This window comes from Gopherus flavomarginatus, chromosome 12 (assembly GCF_025201925.1).
Source record: "Gopherus flavomarginatus isolate rGopFla2 chromosome 12, rGopFla2.mat.asm, whole genome shotgun sequence".
Lineage (NCBI taxonomy): Eukaryota > Metazoa > Chordata > Testudines > Testudinidae > Gopherus > Gopherus flavomarginatus.
In genome coordinates this window covers 14,421,447-14,441,340 of record NC_066628.1, presented here as the reverse complement: position 1 = coordinate 14,441,340, position 19,894 = coordinate 14,421,447, and the positions used below count along the sequence as shown (strand labels likewise).

Here is a 19,894-nt window from a genome sequence, read left to right as displayed (position 1 = left end):
AAAATCCCAATTCAAACCAGAAACATGAGAGCATAAATTGAAGATTGAACCAAAAGAGGAACTCCTTTGCATGTGCTTCAGTAACAGACTGTTGTAACTATAGGTTCAGGTCACTAGAGAGATGCACGGACCAAGATTTACAAAAGTGACTCACAATTTTGGGTACCAGAGTGTTGCCAACGAAAGTCTCGTAGTCCTAGGTCTTCTCCTGAAAGGTGCAGCTCCTGGAAGAATGTGGTCACATTTAAAACAATAATATGTGTCTTCCTCTCTCGATAGGGAGTGTGCAGTCTTGCCAGCCCAGAGCATTCCAAAAGAGTGTGTCAGGCCTTAAAAATGAGGAGATTGGCTTTAAAACAGAAGGTTTTTTCAAATAATAAATGTAATTTTTTCCCCCTTTTCCTTCTGCTTTCTGAGTCTTTAGGTCATTCCGATGTCAACTTTCCAGCTGTACTAACCAACCATAGGGGGTAGGACGGAGATAAACTTTTTTTAATGAAAGCTGACATCCTGGTGCAATCTCAGAACTTCAAGATCTGGTCTACACTACAGACCTATATTGGTATAAAAATCCAACCCCCTGAGCAAAGTAGTTATATCAACATAACCCCCCTGAGTAGAAAGCGCTATGTCAGCAGGACAGGTTCTCCTGCCAACATAGCTACTGCATCTCAAGGAGGTGGATTAACTATCCTGATGGGAGACCTCTCTTGCATTAGTGAAGAGTGCTTCTCCCATGAAAGCTCTACAGCAGTGCAGCTGCACCGATGCAGAGTTTTAGGTGTAGACATGCACCAGGAGATGGTGGGTTGCATGGGTTGAAAGAGGGCAGGGGATTTGTATGGCTCGGGGAGGGCAGGTTTTTCTTTGAGGTGGGAGAGGACAAGGGCAATTGTGAAGAGTGGAAGTGGGCAAAGGGTAGAAAAGTCAATATGGGCAGGGAAGATGCTACAGAATCCAAAAGAGGCACAGATGATTCCATGCCCAACTACAGCATGAGCTTGGGTCTCCTGGGTGGTCGGGCTCTTTCCCAACATTTTCTGTAGAGCCCTGTGAACCTCCTTGTTCCTCAGCAAGTTGATTGGCGGTTGAGTATGGGGGTAACCAGAGTGTAGAAGAGAGAGACCATTTTGCCCTGGTCCTGGGATGGGGCTGCAGTTTCACGTAGATGGAAACAAATAGATATATGTTATCCCCATACAATGAGGCTATATCTCCTGTTTTCCCCTCAAATACAGAGCAGAAACATTTATTGAACAACTCTGTCTTATCTGCATTATTGTTGGTAAGCCTACCATTTCCATCTAGTGATGAACTAATACCATTGTCAGGATTCTTCCTGCCCCCCAACATATTTTAAATACCTTTTTCTTATTGTCTTTAAGTCTGCTTGTGTCCCTTTGCTTTACTCATCAATTTTCTACAATTCCTAACTTCAGATTTATGTTCTTTACTGTCAGCTCCTCTTGTCTTTTGTTATAAAAAATAAAAAAACCCGTATTCCATTCACACACACAGCCCTATGCCTGCCCAAGGGCATGATTGGAGCTGGCACTGCCAGTGAGGGCAGGTCTCATAACACATTCTCCACTACATCTCTGCTGGAGCTGGATTTGAGTCAACACCCCCAGAGTAGGGAAAGACCCTATATTCCATTCCCAATCCTCCACCCTAGGCCAGCCAGTCCCCCACTCCTTTAAAATTGTAGTAATAGATTCATAACATTTAAGGACAGAAAGGATTACAAGGTCCATACAGCCTGACCTCCTGCATCCAGCCTGATACCTTGTGATTGTCATTTTGTTCTGTGTTTGCACAGTGCCTAGCACAAGGGGGTCTGGTCTCCTAAGTATTTCCATGATGCAGAGAACCAGTTGCTGGTGTGTTGAGACCACTGCTAACCTTGCTGACCAATCCTGTCTCTTTGTGACTTTGTGCTCCTGCATCTGTCAGTATCTAGCTGTTGTCTCTTGTCTTATACTTAGATCATCAGCTCCTTGGGGCAGTGACTGTCTCTTTGTTCTTTGTTTGTTCAGCACCTGGCACAGTGGGGACCTGGTCTATGACTGGGCACCTCGGCGCTGTCAGCTTAACACAAATAATAAATACTAATACTGTGTGTGGAGATAAATGATTACACTCGCAGAACTCTGGCCCTCTAGTTACCAAGTTGGGTGCTAGATGATGTAGCAAGAGTTTACTTAAGTGAGGGATATTTGGGCAAGAATTCATTGTCTGCTCCACTCACGGACTAATGCCATCTTGAGAGGGGCACTCGAATGATGGAAAACAGAGATGGGTAGGAAAGGCTGTTCACATCTTGTGAAATTGTTTTGAGATTTTAAACCATTTCCCATCTGGAATCAGCATGAAGGGCTGAAATCTTGAAAATTTGCATGAACCAAAAATTTAAAAAAAAATTAATTTGGGTCAATTGAAATGTTTTGTTTTGTTCTGACAATTTCAAAATGTTTTTATTTTTTAAAAATCTCTAGTTACCTCTAATTTGTGTCTAACCATAAAGATGGACATTTCCATTCACTAAATGTCAAAATAGGAGGTTTCCACATTTTTGAAACATTTTTACTTTTCTCAAAAAATGTTGTTACCCACTGACACCCCAACCCAAAATGTTCAGGTTGGATGAATCAGCATATTCTGACAGAATTTTGAGTTAAAGAATTCCCAACCAGCTGTAATGGAGGGTCCACATGAACCATGATCAAAGCGACCTACAACCCTACTGGTAGTGAAATACTCACTCCATAGACTCTATATCTGTTTCAAGGCATCCCACCTCTGAGGTTGCCATTTCATCAGCTGCTGTTACATGTACAAACTGTGTATTTAGTGTATGATTGGCTCCTTATCTTTCAAATATTTTTGAAAATGCAGCTCAGTAATAGCAGTGATTTCTGAGCCAGTATCAAACAAACAGCGGATCTTCACCTCGGCTATAAGTACTTCAGCAGTTAGTCTCCAAATGCTCGCTCACACAAGTCGATAGATATGCTGGCACTGTCTGAGCTCCTCTCAGCACTGTATGTAGACTGATTTTCCACCAAGGACAGGCCAGGAATCCTTCTGCCACTCTTTGGCCTTCTACTGTAGATAGGCCACTCATTCCTAATGCCTCTTTCATTTTGAGTACCTGCGGCTCTGGACTCTTTCTCAGTGGACACTCTCAGCTAGTACGCCCTGGCACTTCACAAGTGTAGCAAATGTACCTGCCCTGGATAGCCTTCAGTGGGAATCTTTGGGATCCTTTGGCATACTAAGGGAGATTTTACCTTTCATTCCCTCAGTCATTGTTTTCAGCAGCATTCCCTGTTTGCTGGCCAGTTTCTGACCCGTTTCATTTAAACTGTCCAATGTTAACTGTGTTTGGGGAAAAGCCTTTCCCCTGTTAGATGCATTACCTAGGACTCCACTTTGTGTAGGGGGGTTGGGCTTGGCCATCTCTTCCACAGGAACTTGCTCTAATTCAGACCATGTAATGGCAGCCTTCGCGAGTTCATGGAAATTCTTACTGGACTCTTCTTTAGACCTCTTCTTCGTTTCACAATGGAGGGAGTCATCCCAGAGCCCCAGGACTAACTATGCTTTCAGGACCATATTCATGTTACAAACTTGATGTGGGTCCCAGTGCTTCACCTCGCTCATTCTCTCCTGGAGCTCATATGAGTAGACCTGAATGGTCCCACCTGGATTCTATTTCAGCTCATAGAATTCTTTCAGTCTGATTCTACTTTGTCTGCATACAGCTGAAATGTATTCTCTGTGTCTGGCTTGTTAGCTGTTGCCATGAACTTCACTGTGGATCTGGCCTGGAATTTAAGATGCTTTTCCACAAAATCCACATGGACTTCTTCAGGTACTCTCAAAGTCTATAGAGCTGCCTTCACTGACTTAATCCATTCTTCTATCCAGATGCGTGCTTCTTTCATTCAGAAGCCACTGAACTGAGATATCTTCTGGTCCCATAGAAGATAGCCCTGATCTCAGCTGGAGCAGGGGCTATCCCTTGCTTTGTGTCTGTGCACTGCCCAGCACAATGGGGCCCTAATATGAGCTGGGGAAGGGACAGCCTACCTCTGTGTGTCTGTGCAGTGCCCGGCACAATGGGGCCCTAATATGAGCTGGGGAAGGAACTGTAACTTGTTTAGTGTCTGTGCTGCGCTTGGCAGAGCCCTGATTTTAGTTGCAGCCTCTTTGCTACCACAACAGAAAGGAACAAGAACAATCTCTTTGGGCATGAGAAGAGAGATTGTTCCTGGAGGTCCATCAAGGATAGTCCTTGGTTGAATTGGAAAGCAAAGGGCAGGGGTGTTGTGTGGGTGAGAAATGGTTTGTGTGGAGTGGGAAAGGGAAGGCAGGTTGTGGGGCAAATTAGGAAAAGTTTGTTCTGCAAAGTGAGAGAGGCCAGAGGGTTTGTGTGGGTGGAGAGGACAGGGGCTGTGGAGAGAGCAGAAGGCTCCACATAGTCACAGAAGAGGTTACAGTAGCCATGAGAGGTAGAGATGGTTTTGTGCCAATTACTCTCCCAGTTCAGATCCCCTGGGCAGTCACACTTCTCTTCAGTGCCCTCTGCAGGGCTTCGTGAACCTCCTTGTTCCTCAGCGTATAGATGACGGGGTTGAGCATGGGGGTCACCATTGTGTAGAAGAGGGATACTATTTTGCCCCGGTGCTGGGAGTAGCTGGATGGAGGCTGTAGATACATGGAAATGGCCGTGCCATAAAATAGCGACACCACGGCCAGGTGGGAGGCACAGGTGTTGAAGGCCTTGATCCTGCCTTTCTCTGAGTGAATCTTCAGCACAGCGGCACCGATGTAGCCATAGGACATCAGGATGAAGCCCAGTGGGACCAGCAGGAAAATCACCGCACCAGCAAGGAGCTTGGCCTCATTGGCAGAGGTGTCGACACATGCCAGTTTGAGCAGGGCCGGCCCCTCGCAGAAGAGGTTATCGATTTGGTTCCGCCCACACCGGGGCAGCCTCATGGTCAGAATGGTCTCCACAATGGAGTTGCCAAAGCTGCACAACCAGGCAGTGGCCACCAGCTGCAGGCAGAAGCGGTGGCTCATGATGGCTGTGTAGCGCAGTGGCTGGCAGATGGCGGCATAGCGGTCATAGGCCATGATGGCCAGCAGGAGGCACTCGGTGCAACCCAGCGAAAGGGAGATGTAGAGCTGGGCCATGCAGCCTGCCCAAGAGATGGATTTGTGGATTCTTCGGAAGTTCACCAGCATCTGGGGGCCAACACTGGTGGTGCAGCAGAGGTCCAGGAAAGAGAGGTTGCTGAGGAAGAAATACATGGGCGTGTGGAGATGGGGGTCTAGCCATGAGACCACGATGATGGTGGTGTTTCCAAGCAAGGTTATGGTATAGGAGATTAAAATGAGAACAAAAAGCAGCAGCTCCAACTGTGGCCGGTCAGACACACCTAGCAGGATGAATTCCCCCAAGGAGCTTTGGTTTCCATCTTCCCATGACCCTTTGCCATACATCACCTGTAGGGGCCAGAAAGAATAAGGGTGAAAAATATCCCGCAGCAAGGAGATTTGTGATACTAGGTGCTACTGCTGTGATTGACAGTGGGTATTTTTGGAGTGGTAGCCTTGAGTCCTAGGAGACAAGTAAGTGTTAAATGAATGGATTAGGGAAAGGCTGGAATCTCTAATAAGCTGGGAATGACCCACCTGCAGCACTGCACACATTTATGCAAAGGTCAGGGAAATCTCTCATCTGTCTGTCTGCAGGGTTGTTGTAGTCGGGTCAGTCCCAGCATATTGAAGAGATGAAGTGGATGAGATATTATCTTTTATTGGATCTGTTACCAATGGTTTTCAGAACCCACAGAAGGGGCAATTTAACTGTTTCACTCCAGGTGGTGTCAGGGATAAATCAGTGGGAACACAGCAATTCTGTCTGATGAAATATTAATAGAAGTAAGCGGGCTCTATCTAAGCCTGCAGTTTATTAGATTTAAGGACATACAGACGTAAGCAATAGATTTAGAGCATCCCAGATATTGACATAAAAACTGGATCGGTATTGAGTAATTAGCAGCAGGTTGTCAGTGGACAGTTGCTCACTTACCGGGGAGAAAAGATTTCAAGAAAAACATCTCTCTAAATGGCTTCAGAGGACTGCTCCAGAATCCACTGTATTCACTGATCTTTTGTAACTAACTTCTACAAAACACATAGGTCGTAATAACTTCTACAAAATCATCACTTTTCCTATCTTTCAAGTGACTTCTATCAGAGGTGCCCAGACTCCAGGTCTTCCATACACCAAGGTTTTCAATCTCCTTTGTTGACGTCTTTTTCCCCTCCTCCCATTCAGATTAGCAGAAACTCCTAGCTAGTTTTCACCTTGCCTCTAAAAACTGTTTTCCAATTAACTCTTAACTATCTGGTGTTCCATTTTATTAATTCACGGTGTCTCAATGCACAAAATATGGTTGCAATTACCTTGATTGCACGCTGGGGTACACACATACATCAAATCTAGAGTAACAGACAATCTTCCATTGGTGAGAGAGAGAAGCTTTTGAGCTCACACAGAGCATTTCTGCAGGTCTGAGAAATGTACTCAGAGTGTCACAGCTAAATGCAAAGCACAGCAGATTTTTCAGTACAAGTACTTAAAACATATTTCAATGGACCATCCATGGTGAAATGGTCTGTAACATGCTTCTAATCATAGAGGGGAAAGGAGGGGGAAAAATAAGCTGATGGGGGTGGGGTTAGTGGGATATAGATTTTGTCTCTGTTCAGTCCATGATTTTTAGTGTCCAGCAAAGTTATGAATTTAAGCTCCCAGGCTTGTCTTTTAAAGGTTTTGTGCAGGTTTTCTTTGAGGATGAGGATTGATAGGTCATAAATACAGCAATCACTTTGTGTCAAGTTTTCACCCACTGTAATAGGGTATTTTTGTCTTCTATCATTTTCCTGTTGGAGTTCATTCAAGAGTACAGTGATTGTCTGGTTTCACCCACATATTTATTGTTGGGGCACTTAGTGCACTGGAGGAGATACACCACATCTTGTGATTGGTGTGTTTTAGAGTAATGGATCTTGAAAGCCGTGTTGTGAATGGTGTTTATCATCATAGAAATGGATATATGGCGGCAGGTTTTGTGTCTGTTGTTCTGGCAGGGTCTGGTACCACTTTGAGTGGGTGTGTCTTGCCCTGTGGGGAGCTTGCTTATGATGCAGAGCATGGTGAGCTTGAATGCCAGAAGAAGGGGCTAAGGATGTGCATTCCATCGAGTATGTGTTGTAAATTCATAATGTTGATAGACACTAAAATCACGAATTGAACACAAAGGCTGGATATATGGCTTATTATAACAATCTGTGACCCACTGAGCCTCCTCCTCCAGGTTCTCCCCCATGCCCATTCCCCTCTATGATGGGAGACAAGTTCACTGGCAACTTTACCTTGAACGATCCATTGAAATATGTGTTAACTATTTAGGATTCTGTTCCTCTTTGTACTTAGCTGTGACACTCAGAGTACCTTTCCCTGCTCTGTGTAAGCTCAAAACCTTGTCTATCTCACCAAGAAGAAGTTGCTCCAGTAAAAGATATCAGCTCACCCACCTTGTCTCTCTGCATTTCTAAGACAGTGGTCAATATGATACCAAACACTCTACATAGCTAACATTCATCACATCCTCATTCAATCTCTTCTCCTCCCAGTTTGTACATTTTCAACATTCTCCCCATCCTCATTTTCGTCTTCATTTCTGTTCTCCCACCACTCTCCTTCCCTCCTCTTACTCTATCAGTGTCACTCAAAAGGGCTAAGAATGTTACAAATACTTTGGACTGTCTGACAGGAACATGGGCACCTACTGAGGCTTTTATACCTCTGAATAAGTACATCAATGCATGTGAGACTTGGAAGGGAGAAGGAGAGGAGAGAAATCTGAGTGATAAAGAAGAGAGGGAGGAAGATACAGTTGGTGATGGTTGTCAGAGAGCAATGCTGTTTGGCCATACTTTCAGAAATGGTTTGTGGCCAGAAAGATGAAGACAAGGAGTGGAGATAAGTTGAAAGGAAACAGATTCCTCATCAGCACAGTTGAGAGGCATTAGTTAATCTTACTGGGTCATTGGATATTGTTAAAAAAAAGCTGGGATGAGCTGGGGAGGTGCCGTGGGACTGATGGAAAAACAATATAAAAAAGTGACTCTGGCAATTGCATTCTGCCCAATTTACTGGCAGTCCCACACAGTGTAGTGATGGCCATGGGTTGATGGGAGTACAAATGGAATGATGACATGGGGTTTTGACCTGCTTTGAGCAGGGATTGGACTAGATGACCTTCCGAGGTCCCTTCCAACACTAATCTTCCATGATTCTATGATTCTATGGGAAGAGTCTAGAAGATATTACGGTGAGTGAGTGAGAGGGGAGGAGAGGATCCTATCTCCAAGAATGGTCCAGAGGATAAATCCTGGATGAGGACTCCGGAGAGCTGGCTTCAGTACCCAGCACTGACACAGAGTCACTGGGTGATTTTGGGATAGTGACTTCGACTCTCTGAGTCTGGGGGTCCCATACTAAAATGAGAACAATAATCTTCCTTTTCTCCCTCCATTTATCTGTCTTGCCTACTTAGATTGGGGCATGGATTGTGCGTCCTTCATTTACTGTGAGTCTGTGCAGCACCCAAAAGAACAGGGCCCTGATCTCTAGGGTGACCAGACAGCAAGTGTGAAAAATTGGAACATGAGGTGGGGCGCAATAGAAGCTTATATAAGAAAAAGACCGAAAAATCAGGACGGTCCCTATGAAATTGGGACATCTGGTCACCCTGCTGATCTCAGCTGGGTCAGGGACTGTGTCTTGCTGTGTGTCTGTGCAGTGCTTGGAACGGTGGGGACCTCACCTCTGTGGGAGCTTCTAGGTTCAACTGTAATATAACTTGTTGGTACCCACTGAGGATCTGCTCCAGAGAGGGATTGGGGGAGAAAGAAAACTTTAGGAGGAAAATAAGGTGGGACAGAGGGTTGGTTAAAAAGAGAACTGCTCCTGATACTCCAGTGAGATCCACCACTGGAGATCCATGCACCCGCTGGACTCCCACCAAGGCTCTGTCCAGTCAGTTCAGATTGGGGCCACAGCATCTGTGCTATTGATAAACCTATGCTGGTAAGAACCCTGATTTTGGAGATATGGCAGGAAACATCCATCCATCCTAATCATCATAATCCCCTGGTCAGTCTGTCTACCTGTCTGTCTCCATTCATTCTTGTATTCCCTTTTCCACTACCTCACTCTGCCTATTTCAAACCCCCTCCTCCCCTGACTCACCTCCATTCACCTCCGGATCTGCTCTCCCCAGATCGCTCCTGCCTGGACAGCTCCGGGCTGTTCAGATGCTCCGAAACCAGGCACAGTCTTAGCTGCAATCCCTGCTCCCCTGCACTGAAACCTCCTCTGTGCTTGGGGAGCCCAGAGATGAGGCATCCCAGGCCGAGGGGCTGAATGTCTACGTGTTTTGGGAGGAGGCCGGTAAGGAAACCAGCTAACTCTGTCCACCTGCTGTATGGGCAGCACACCCACCTCTAGCTCTGGAAACCCGAGCTGAGTGGGGATGCCTAAAGCCTGTCTCAGTGGGAAGGGGCTCCTGAGAACCCAGCGACTGCAGTGCTGGGAACATTAGAAAAGTCAGAGATGAGAGAGAGTGAGTTACTGAGTGTGTGTGGGCTGACAGAGGCTAGGCATGGGTGGATGGAAATAGAGAGGGGGAGTCAGGTGGAGAGAAGGTTGGATGTGGAGAAAGAGAGGAAGTCAGAGGTGAATTGGTAGAAGGACAGAGAAAGGCAGAGGACAGTAAAGAAAGAGAGAGATGGACAGAAAAGGAGAGAGCTGGATAGATGCAGAAATGCACAGTGGATGGCTAGAAGGACGGCTGGCTAGCCAGACCCCTCTACATACGTCCTTGTGTCTCCAAGCTTTCAGAGATGGTATCTCTATGTCTCTGGGTGGGCTGAGGTCCAAAGCAGGCCAGGAAGGGCCCCGTATCTCTGAGACTGCAGGTGTCTCCTCCCACACAGCTCAGGATCTCCGTCCCAGACTTCTAAGGGCCGTGTGTGGGGAGAGAGACAAACTTTTATGGTTGTCAGATCTGGAGAATATGGGGAGAGTTTCCTCCCTGCTTCGTCCCCAAAGGGCTGGCACTCAGCTGGTGATGATTGAGGAGCCCCAAGGACCAGGTTTTACAGTTTTGTGGGAAAGTTAAGTCAGGCCAGGGGGCTGGTAAATAACAGCTGAACCTGGAAAAAAGAATTGCATCAGGGTCCAACAGCATAGAACAAATCGTTTCAACCTTCTGATACCTGCATTTATACCTGATGAATAGGCTTGTTCTCCTCATTACAGAAACTTGACAATGATTTTTTGCAGAAGGGCATGGGGTACTGGAATAACTGGACAGTTACCTACTACAGAAGAGTATGTGGCACTCGAATAACTGGACAATGACCTGATGCAGAAGGATATGCAGTATGCAGTCTGGCTGGCCAAGGATCTGGTGCCAAGATATTCAGCCCCTCTCTGTGACAGAGGAAAGTCTGGAACTGGTGCCAACTGTCCCTGGCAGAGTAAGTGCCCTCATTAGGCTTCAGAATGCGATGTGCTGGGCATCGTTAGAGTCTTGGCTCCTGGCTCCAGCTGGGGGATCCAGCAACTGGGACTTATTAAAAACATGCTATTTGTAACATGGCTTCTGATGAGTCCCCTTGTGGGGCCATTAAAAAGTTTTCTGCTTCAGATTGAGTAGGGAATTGAAGTGAATCCAAAGAGAGTCAAACTCGAGCGAGCCCCATGAGCATCAGGAGAACTTTTGTGTTCATTTAAAGTTGAATAAGGGGGCCCAAAGATCACAGGTGTTAGCATGATCCTGTCACTCAAACAACACTAAGCAGTCAAACCTGGTTCAGGGTTTTGAGGACAGAGACCTCCCTCAGCCGGCTCAATCCCATGGGCAAAACACCAGAAAATGTATGCCAAAGTCTGGAAATGTATTGAATGAGATGCACCAGAGGAAAAAGAATTTCAACACAAGACATACAGCAGTTTAAATCTGCCATTGGCTTGTCCTGAGAACCGAACGTAACCCAAACTTTTCAAAAGCCCCTTTCAGACAGGATAGCAATTAGACTCTCTTCTTTTGTCAGACAATTCCTCATAGTGGGAAAGAAAGGCTTTTAGCTTAGTTGATGGCTGTGACTGGTGGTTTCCTGTCTTTAACAAAAGACTGATACAGCAGATAGGATGGCAGTACAGCTTTTCTAGATCTCTGGGTAAGAGGTGGCTGATGTGATGTAGACGCAAAGAGCGGGTGGAGCGCCTCCAGCTGGAAGAACCTGATGAACTTCAGTGCCATGTGGCTGTAGATGAAACAGGACCTCATCACATTCCCAAAGGGGCTGATGCCGCAGCGAGCCTGGCTCTCTGTGGACCTCATGATGTCCCTGCTCTGGAAGGCCTTCTTATCAAAGAATCCAACCACTGCACCAAATCCTCAGTGGAGATCGGAGAAAAGCCCCCACCCCTTTGTGTGAGCCTCAATCTCTTCTTTAAGAAACACTTGTTCTCTCTGCTCTTTCTCCTAACTGACTGGCCTGTACACAAAGACCTCCACAGCCGTCTTGCAAATCTGTACCTGGTGGAAGGGAGGCTGGTGCCTCTAGGCCTGGGAGCAGGCCTGGCACCCTACAGACCTCACAATGTCAATGGCTGGAAGACCTATGACACCCAGTGGGACTGCAGCATGAAGTCCTGTAGCGCGGCTGCCTCCCACCAGAAGAGGGAATGGATACCTCCAAGGCAGGTCCCTGCAGCAACTCCGGGCTTCCTCGGGCAGGCAGTGGCAGATATGCTTGGCCAGATCCATCAGGTGGAAGACGTCGGGATGTTGGCAGAAGAACTGGCTGGAGAAGGTGGAGCACGAGCACCAGCTGGAGAGGAGGAGCACATGGGTCCTGCCAGGAGTGGATGACACGGTGCTGTACCACCAGCGCAGCCAGAAGAGTAGGAGAGTTGATGAGAGCAGGAGCACCTGGTGCAGGATGGTGACTCTGGTTAACATTCTGCCCAGGTGGTGAAGTAGCTGCAGTTTAACATGAGAAGAGAGAAGAAGCCTCCAAAATATCTGTTTCTAAGAATTCAATAGAGAGGAGGCAATGTTGATGGGGCTTTTAGATCAATATTCAATAAGAGAGAATCAGAGGGATTATATACTAGGTGTGTGTCTGGTCTGTGCAGGCTGGAACTGATGACTATCAGTCGCCCACATGGCTCAGTCTTCTCCAAGCAGAGCCAGCTTTGTTCATGGATGGAGCCAAGGAAGGAAACAGTGCAGTGCCCAACACCATCTACTGGACCTTTTCACACTTTTCTGCCTTCTGGAGCTCCTGGTGACTGACCTCTAGTTTCCCAGTCCGAGCACCATGTGGGTACGTGATCAGAGATATTAAAATGCAAATCTCCTAGATGAGAAAGGCTCCATATCCCATTGTCTGGCCCCCTGAGCCTGCCAGTCTCCCTGACCTGAGACTGGATCAGAGCTGCTGCCCCATAGAGAACCAAGCCAGCCAGTACCACTCATTTCGCTGGCTCATGTCCTTTTTCTCCAGAATAGCCTCCCCGGCACCCTCCTTTGGGAACCCTGGACATCCTTGTTCCTCAGCGTGTAGATCGGGGAGTTGAGCATGGGGGCGATGATGCCATAGAAGATGGACACCATCTTGCCCCGGTCCTGCCAGTAGCTGGATGGAGGCTGTGCATAAATGGAAATGGCCACGCCGTAGAAGAGTGACACCAAGGCCAGGTGGGAGACACAGGTGTTGAAGGCCTTGAACTTGCCCTGGGCTGAGTAAATCCTCAGCACTGTGGTGACAATGTAGCTGTAGGAGACCGGGATGAGGCCCAGCGGTACCATCAGGAAGAGACCACTGACAGCAAATGCCTGGGCCTCATTGGCAGAGGTGTTGACACAGTCCAGCTTGAGCAGGGCTAGCACCTCATAGAAGAAGTGGTTGACCCAGTTCAGGCCACACTGGGGCAGCTGCACGGTCAGAATGGTCTGCAGGATGAAGTTGCCAAAGCTGCACAACCATACAGTGGCTGCTATCTGCAGGCAGAGGCAGCCACTCATGATGATTGTGTAGTGCAGCGGCTGGCAGATGGTGACGTAGTGGTCATAGACCATGAGAGCCAGCAGGAGGCACTTGGTGCCAGCCAACGAGAGGAAGATGTAGAGCTGGGATATGCAGCCTGCCCAGGTGATAGACTTATGGATGCTGCGGAAGATCACCAGCATCTGAGGAACAGTGCTGGTGGTGTGGCAAAGGTCCAGGAAAGAGAGGTTGCTGAGGAAGAAATACATAGGGGTGTGGAGACTAGGTTCTAGCCACAAGACAACGATGATGGCCAGGCTGCCCACCAGGTTCAGGATGTACAAAACCAAGAAAACCATAAAAAGCAGCATCTCCAGGCTTGATTGTTCAGAGACTCCAGTAGGATGAACTCCCACTGGGAGCTCCCATTCTCTCTTTCCTCATTCAAAGGAGAAGGGACAAAGATAAGGATGAAAGGAGCCCCAACAGCCATACACAGGAGGGTCACATTCAAGAGCAGTCCCATTCAGGACTCCTTAAGAAATCCACACAGTCTGTCTCATGGCTAACAGCAGCCCTGCCTGGGGCTCATTCAATAACAGAAACAGTTCAAAACAATCCGCCAGGTCCCAAAAGAAAGCCCATCACAGCAACACAAAAGTTTATATTCAGCTTTGGGGTCTTCTACCACTCCCAGGGCTCTTCTTCTGTCCCAGTCACCACTTCATAAAGCCACCACTCCCAGCCCTTCCGAGCTGGAACTCAACTTCGCAGCTTCCACCTCCTGTTCCCTTCCCTGCTGGCTTTTTAGCAGGAACACATGTCCACTGTCAGGCCCTGTCAAGGCTGTAAATGAGCCACAGGTGAGTGGGAGTAGTTCCCTCGTAAAGGACTCAGTCCACCCTGTGACACATCTAGATGACGAGAAACAGAGTTGAGAGACAAGGTAGATGAGATAATATTGTTTATTGGACAGACTTATGTGGCTGGAAGGGACAAACTTTCGAGCTTCACAGAGCTCTGGAGAGGGTAAACAGGGTGTTCAAGTTAAATACAAGATGGGACAGATGGTTAAGCATGTTGCAGGAGCCCATTAAAAAGGAAGTGGGCAATAAACATGAAGTGGGAAATTAACACCTCTGCACTTGTCAGACAACTGAAGGTAAGTAGACAGCAGGGTGTGTTACAAATTGTTGTAATGGGCTTGTAATTGTCCCTCGCTGTTCTGCTCAGAGGGAGGCCACTCAGGCTGGTCCTTCTGGCCAGGACCAGAGTCCGCAGGACAGCCCCGAGCCCACAATAGGGCTCTGTGATCAATAGTTCTAGTCAGGTTTTAGCCTGGTTTTGGGTGGCCCAAGCTGTCAACCCTTGAACAGAGTCTATTAGGGCTGGCTTCAGTCTGGGCTGGGATCAGGCATCCAGAAAACAAACAGTCTATAGGGGAGCTGGTCAGGGAGGCTTCTCTTCAGGGCTAGGGCTTCTCTGAACTGTATAGGGAGTCAGCCACCCTGGAGTGGGGGGGAAAGGGGATGTGAGCCCATCCTACTCCACCATTTCCCAGTGCAGGGCCCTGGCAGGGGCAGGATTGTCTGCTCCTGTGTTGGCAGGGATCCAACCGCATCATGCTGACTCAGCCACCCCTGGTCCTGCAGCCAGCTGCTCCATGGCTTTCCCGGGCTACTTCCTGCTAGCCCAGGGTTTGGAACCTCTAGCCTACAGGCCTCTTCTGGCTCTTCAGGATACACGGCGGCAGGCAGTTCTCATCGGCGTCTGACGATCAGGAACAGTCAAACGTTCCTCTCGCGGATGCGGCCAAATAGGCAGAGCATCCTTCTCCTCCACCGGCTCTCTCCCAACTGTGCTGCAGAGCTGGCCTTTTATACTTCCAACCACGCCCCGATACTTCCGGCAAGGGGGGCAGGGCAATCGAGGATCCACCCTCCAAGGGGAGTGTATTGATGCGTTGCTCTCCCGCTTGGCAGGAGACCACTCGACTTCAGTACAGGCCATAAAACCAAAGTCTCTGTTAAATCCATGCTTTTCAGTGTCCAGAATGTCACAGCCCCAAGGACCCCCTCACTCAGGGGGTCCCACGGGGAGGCAGATCAGCCTTGTATGTTGCTAATGCTGGTGGAGGCATTGCAAAGCATGTCGGGAAGGGTTATAGGTGTGAGTGTGGAGAGAAAGATTCTTTTACAGGTTACGAGAGGCCAAGGAGGGAGGGAGAGAGCAGAGAACGGGTTAACTAAACACTTCATCTACCTCAGTCCGAAGATAAGACGCTGACTCCAGCCCAAGGCCACAGCACACATCTGACTCTCGGATGCTTGCCAAGAAAGATGGGGACCTATTCCACCCTGACCAGCCGTGAGAATGGAGGATTCAGCTGAACAGAACTGCAGGGGCTGCAAAAATGAGCGAGACAGTGAAAGCCAGTGGTGAGGGAGGGGGGACAATCATTTTCGCTTCCCTGAGGCTGGTGTGTTTTGGGAAAGCTGAGAAAGACATGGAAGACCGGTTTGGACTGGTACAAAGAGCACCAGGAACAGAGGTCCCTGAACAAAACGCCCCCAAAAGAACCCAGCACTTAAAAACCCTCCTGAGAGCTGAAGCAAGCTGGAGATCAACAGCGTACCCTGGATGACCCGTACACGGGAGAGCAACTCCTGTCCACCCTTCCCCTTCTTCTTCTTACATTACACCAAGGCTTGGCCAGCCTCGGGTAGCATGGGTGTGAGTATGAAAGCGGGTTAGGGCTGGGGCACTAATGCTTTCTTTCTTCCTCTGAGTGATGTGGGAGCATTCCCAGCTCTCGCTGCTGTTATTTTATTATTTTATCAATAAAGCTTTAAAATGTAGTCACTTGGTGCGCTCCTCCATCTTCTCCCCTAAGATCCTGCGGCCTCAGCCTGATCACGTGACACCCCGGGCAGATTGGTAACATAAATCTGTCACAAGAAGACTTAAGAATTTAAGTTTTCAGGCTCACCTTCTGAAGGTGTTGTGCAGCTTTCTTTTAAAGCCTCCAACATAAGTTGGTCCAATAAAAGACATTACCTCACATACATTGCCTTGCTCATATCCTGGGACCAACCTCACTACAACAATACTTCAAACAAGTTGTCATGGAGAAATGCAGCTGTGGCAGTTGGTAGCAGTTCTACAATATGTATGCCAGGGGACAGGCAATGAGACATAACAGAAATGTCTGCCTCAGTGCAGACAGTTAGAGGCTGACTTGTACCTGAATCATGGGAACATATATTCTGTAAACATTTGAATTCTTGATAATGTATATGATGAAATCATTTCAACATGCAATGCCCTTCTCAGAAACCTGAAAAAAAATGTTTTTAACTCAAATTGTATCCTTAACTCTGACCCTTAAAATAATTTACAAATTAATTTACAAAGTTTTGAATAACTCATGAACTGTCATGCATCTTATTAGTAATTTTTGTAGCAGTCATAGAAACATTGTATGTCAATAAGTTAACTTCTTATTTACCAAGGAGCTCTAGACCAACCTCCGTGAGGAAACGATGTCTAGAATAAATGCCTAATCTTTCCCTGGTAATGACATGGAGAATGAGTAACACAGGTTAATTTTGGGTCATGTTAAAAAGTATTTCCATGTATCTGTGTTAACTTTGTTGCCTTTCAGTTTATTCAAATTATCAATTAATTATCAAACAGTAACAACAAACCATTAATAATTGCTATGATGACACCTAGAGGCATTCATTTAACACTGCATTTCCTGAATTTCAGAGGTTTCATCAGCCATCCCTACCAATCTATAGATCCAGAATCCAAACCCAATAATTTTGTAACCAGTCAGTTTTGCATCTGGTTCTTGGTGTGAGACACTAGATGAGCCCAGGGAAAGTCCACTGGTGTCCATTTCATGTGGTTTCTGCAACTGGTTTGTTCCCCAGCTCTGCTTAGGAAAACATTATAAGCACTAGCAATTCTTAAGTGGTTATTTTTTTTGCAGGAGGATGTATGTTAGGATCCCCATGACCGAACCCCAAATTTGGACTTCGAACTGCACTCTGGCTCTCATGTGGCACGGCAAATTACAGGATAATCTACTTATTTATGTCCATTTTAGAACACTTTGAAAAACTGACTGATAAACAGAAATCTATCAACCTATCTGTCTACAATCTATGGCTGAAAGGAGTTAATTACATGGAAAAATTGAAAGAATTTAATGTGTGTAGGTTGTGTAAATGATCAGCTCAATTATTATTACTATTAATTAATAAATAATATAATATATTATGCATTAAGGAAGATGTGGACAAAGTGGAGAGAGTACAGAGGACAGCAACAAAAACCATCAAAGGTTTAGAAAACATAACCAATGAGGAAAGGTTGAAAGAACTGGTTGCAGTTCAGGGGTGACACAACCTTTCCCTAGTCGGGATTGCACCATGAAATGACATATCATCCTGGGAGTTTTTTAGGAACAGGTTGGACAAATACTGGTCAGGTATGGTCTAGGTAATCTTATTCTTGTCTCGATACGGGCATATGGACCATATCACATCTGGCAATACCCTCTAGTCCTAAATGTCTATGATTCTATGATTCTACTGCCACTGTTAACATGAACCTATTATTTGTATGTACTTCTCTGTGCAACTGACAGATGGAATAAGATAATCCCTATATCACTAATAATAATTTAGATCCTGATCCTGCCAGCAGTTAGAGCTGGGGTTTCCAACGGAGCTTTAAGGAATGATGCACCCAAATTCCACTGATTTTCAGGAGGATTATGAACTCAGATAGGGCTAAATGTGAGATAGGCACCAAGTAGAATTTTCCAAAGGATTTTCTAAATCTCTTTGATTCCAATAGGAGTTAGGACCCTAGCACCCATCTGCATCTGTAGCCACCGAAATCCCTTTATAAATTGGGACTATGCTGCCTACATGCCTTAATTTTCTTTACCCAAACCACATTCAACTGATGTCAGTGCAACTGCCTGCGAGCTTAAGTTAAGCATATGCATAAATCTTTGCAGGCTCAGGGCCTCTCAAGGGATAATAGGTTTACACAGCACTTTACAAACACAGGATCCAGTCCTGCAGATGCATGCCCAAGTGATTAACTACTCCCCTGTAGAAAATCATCCCTGTATATGTTTGTGGGGTAGGGGCCCTGGATAAAACAGATTCCAACCCTAACCAAATCTGCCAATCTATGGTAGTTGTCTGGTCCTCAGCACCACAGTGTCTGAGCATCTAACAATCTCTAATGGGTTTATCCTCACATCACCGCTGGGAGATAGGGAAGTTTTATCATACCTATAAGACAGAGATAACAAAGCTAACCATCCCACTTACTCCCCAGCTCCTGGGACCCTCCCCATTAATAACCCAGACTCATGTCCATTCACCTCAAGACGAGCTCTCCCCAGATCCCTGCTGCTTGACGCTCACATGCTTAGACACCAGGATAGAATCTGGAGTCCCTGCTCCCCTGAGCTGAGCCCCCCAGTGCCTGGGATGAAGCAGTCCCGAGCTGTGAAGCTGAATGTCTAAGAGTCTCCGGGTTCAGGGAGACCAGCTAACGTTGCCCCCTGCTGTGGGGCAGCACCATCTGCATCTGGCTCTAGAAGTCCTGAGGCTGTAGGTGCTGCCCCACACCCTTCTGAGGCCCTGGGGCAGGTCTCAAAAGAAGGGGAATGGAGCATATTGGTTGTTCAGAGCCAGTGTCACATGGTCACAGAATACCCCTCATCCCAGGGACCAAACCTGCTCAGTGTGTGACTGAAGTACCTGAGGGGCAGGTTGCCCCAGGCTGGGAGGGATACCTTGAGCCTCTCTCAACTGGCAGGGTCTCCTAGAAACCCAGAGTTCACAGTGATAGAAAGAAAGAAATCCCAGAGGTGGGGAGGAGAGAGCGAGAGAGATGGATATAGGGAGAGAGATGGAGAGAGAGTGGATGGATGAGAAAGAGTGAGAGGGAGGTAAATTGTTATGACAGAAAGAAAGGCAGAGAGAAGGATGGATTAAAAAGAACAATAAAGAGGGGATATAAGATCAGAGAGATGGACGGATCGCAGGATGGAGGCGGGGAGAGGTAAATGGATGGAAGGATATAGAGGGAGAGACAGAGAGATGGATGAACAGACAGATAGCGAATGGGTGAGAGACGCAGAGAGCTGGATAGAAGAACAGTGGAGGGCTGGAAGAATGGATGGAAGGAGGTAAGATCCCCAGCCTGTGTCCCTGCTCCCCATCCTACCCCAGCCCTGGGGTCTCTGGGCTCCTGAGAATAGTATCACGCTGTACATGGGCTTCCCCAGTTCTGAAGCACAGATGAGAAGGGCCCCGTGTCTCTGTGACTGTAGGAGGCTCCTCCTTGTGCAGATCACGATAGTTGTCCCTGATTGCCATGGGTGGGGGAAGGGAGCAGGCAGTGCCCTTATGCATTTCAGAGCTGGGGGGCAGGTGCCTCCCTGAAGCCTCCCCAAGGAGCTGAAACTCAGCTGGAGAGGTTTGCGGAGCCACAGGGTCCCCCACACGACAAATTGGCCACTGGACTCCTGCACCTACTACAAGACAGGCCCAACAAGGAAAATAACAGATCACCACTGGCCATCCCATACAGCCCCCAGCTCAGACCTCTCCAGTACATCATCTACACCCTACAACCTATACCGGAAAACGATCCCCCACTCTCACAGGCCTCAGGAGACAGGCCAATCCTTGCTTACAGACAGGCTCCCAAC

At 47.3% G+C, this 19,894-nt stretch overlaps 1 protein-coding gene and 1 pseudogene across 1 annotated transcript; both read right to left on the bottom strand.

Annotated features, from left to right (window-relative positions):
* Positions 1–4,548: 4,548 nt before the first annotated feature.
* Positions 4,549–5,511, bottom strand: LOC127033165 (olfactory receptor 2G3-like). Its single transcript, XM_050920967.1, has one exon. It carries the CDS (start codon positions 5,509–5,511, stop codon positions 4,549–4,551), a length of 963 nt encoding a protein of 320 aa, XP_050776924.1.
* Positions 5,512–12,644: 7,133 nt separating this feature from the next.
* Positions 12,645–13,672, bottom strand: LOC127033164 (olfactory receptor 2B6-like; annotated as a pseudogene).
* Between the last annotated feature and the right edge of the window lie 6,222 nt (positions 13,673–19,894).

Coding starts and splice junctions, on each gene's coding strand:
- LOC127033165 (XM_050920967.1), bottom strand. CDS start 5,511: ATGTATGGCAAAGGGTCATGGGAAGATGGAAACCAAAGCTCCTTGGGG.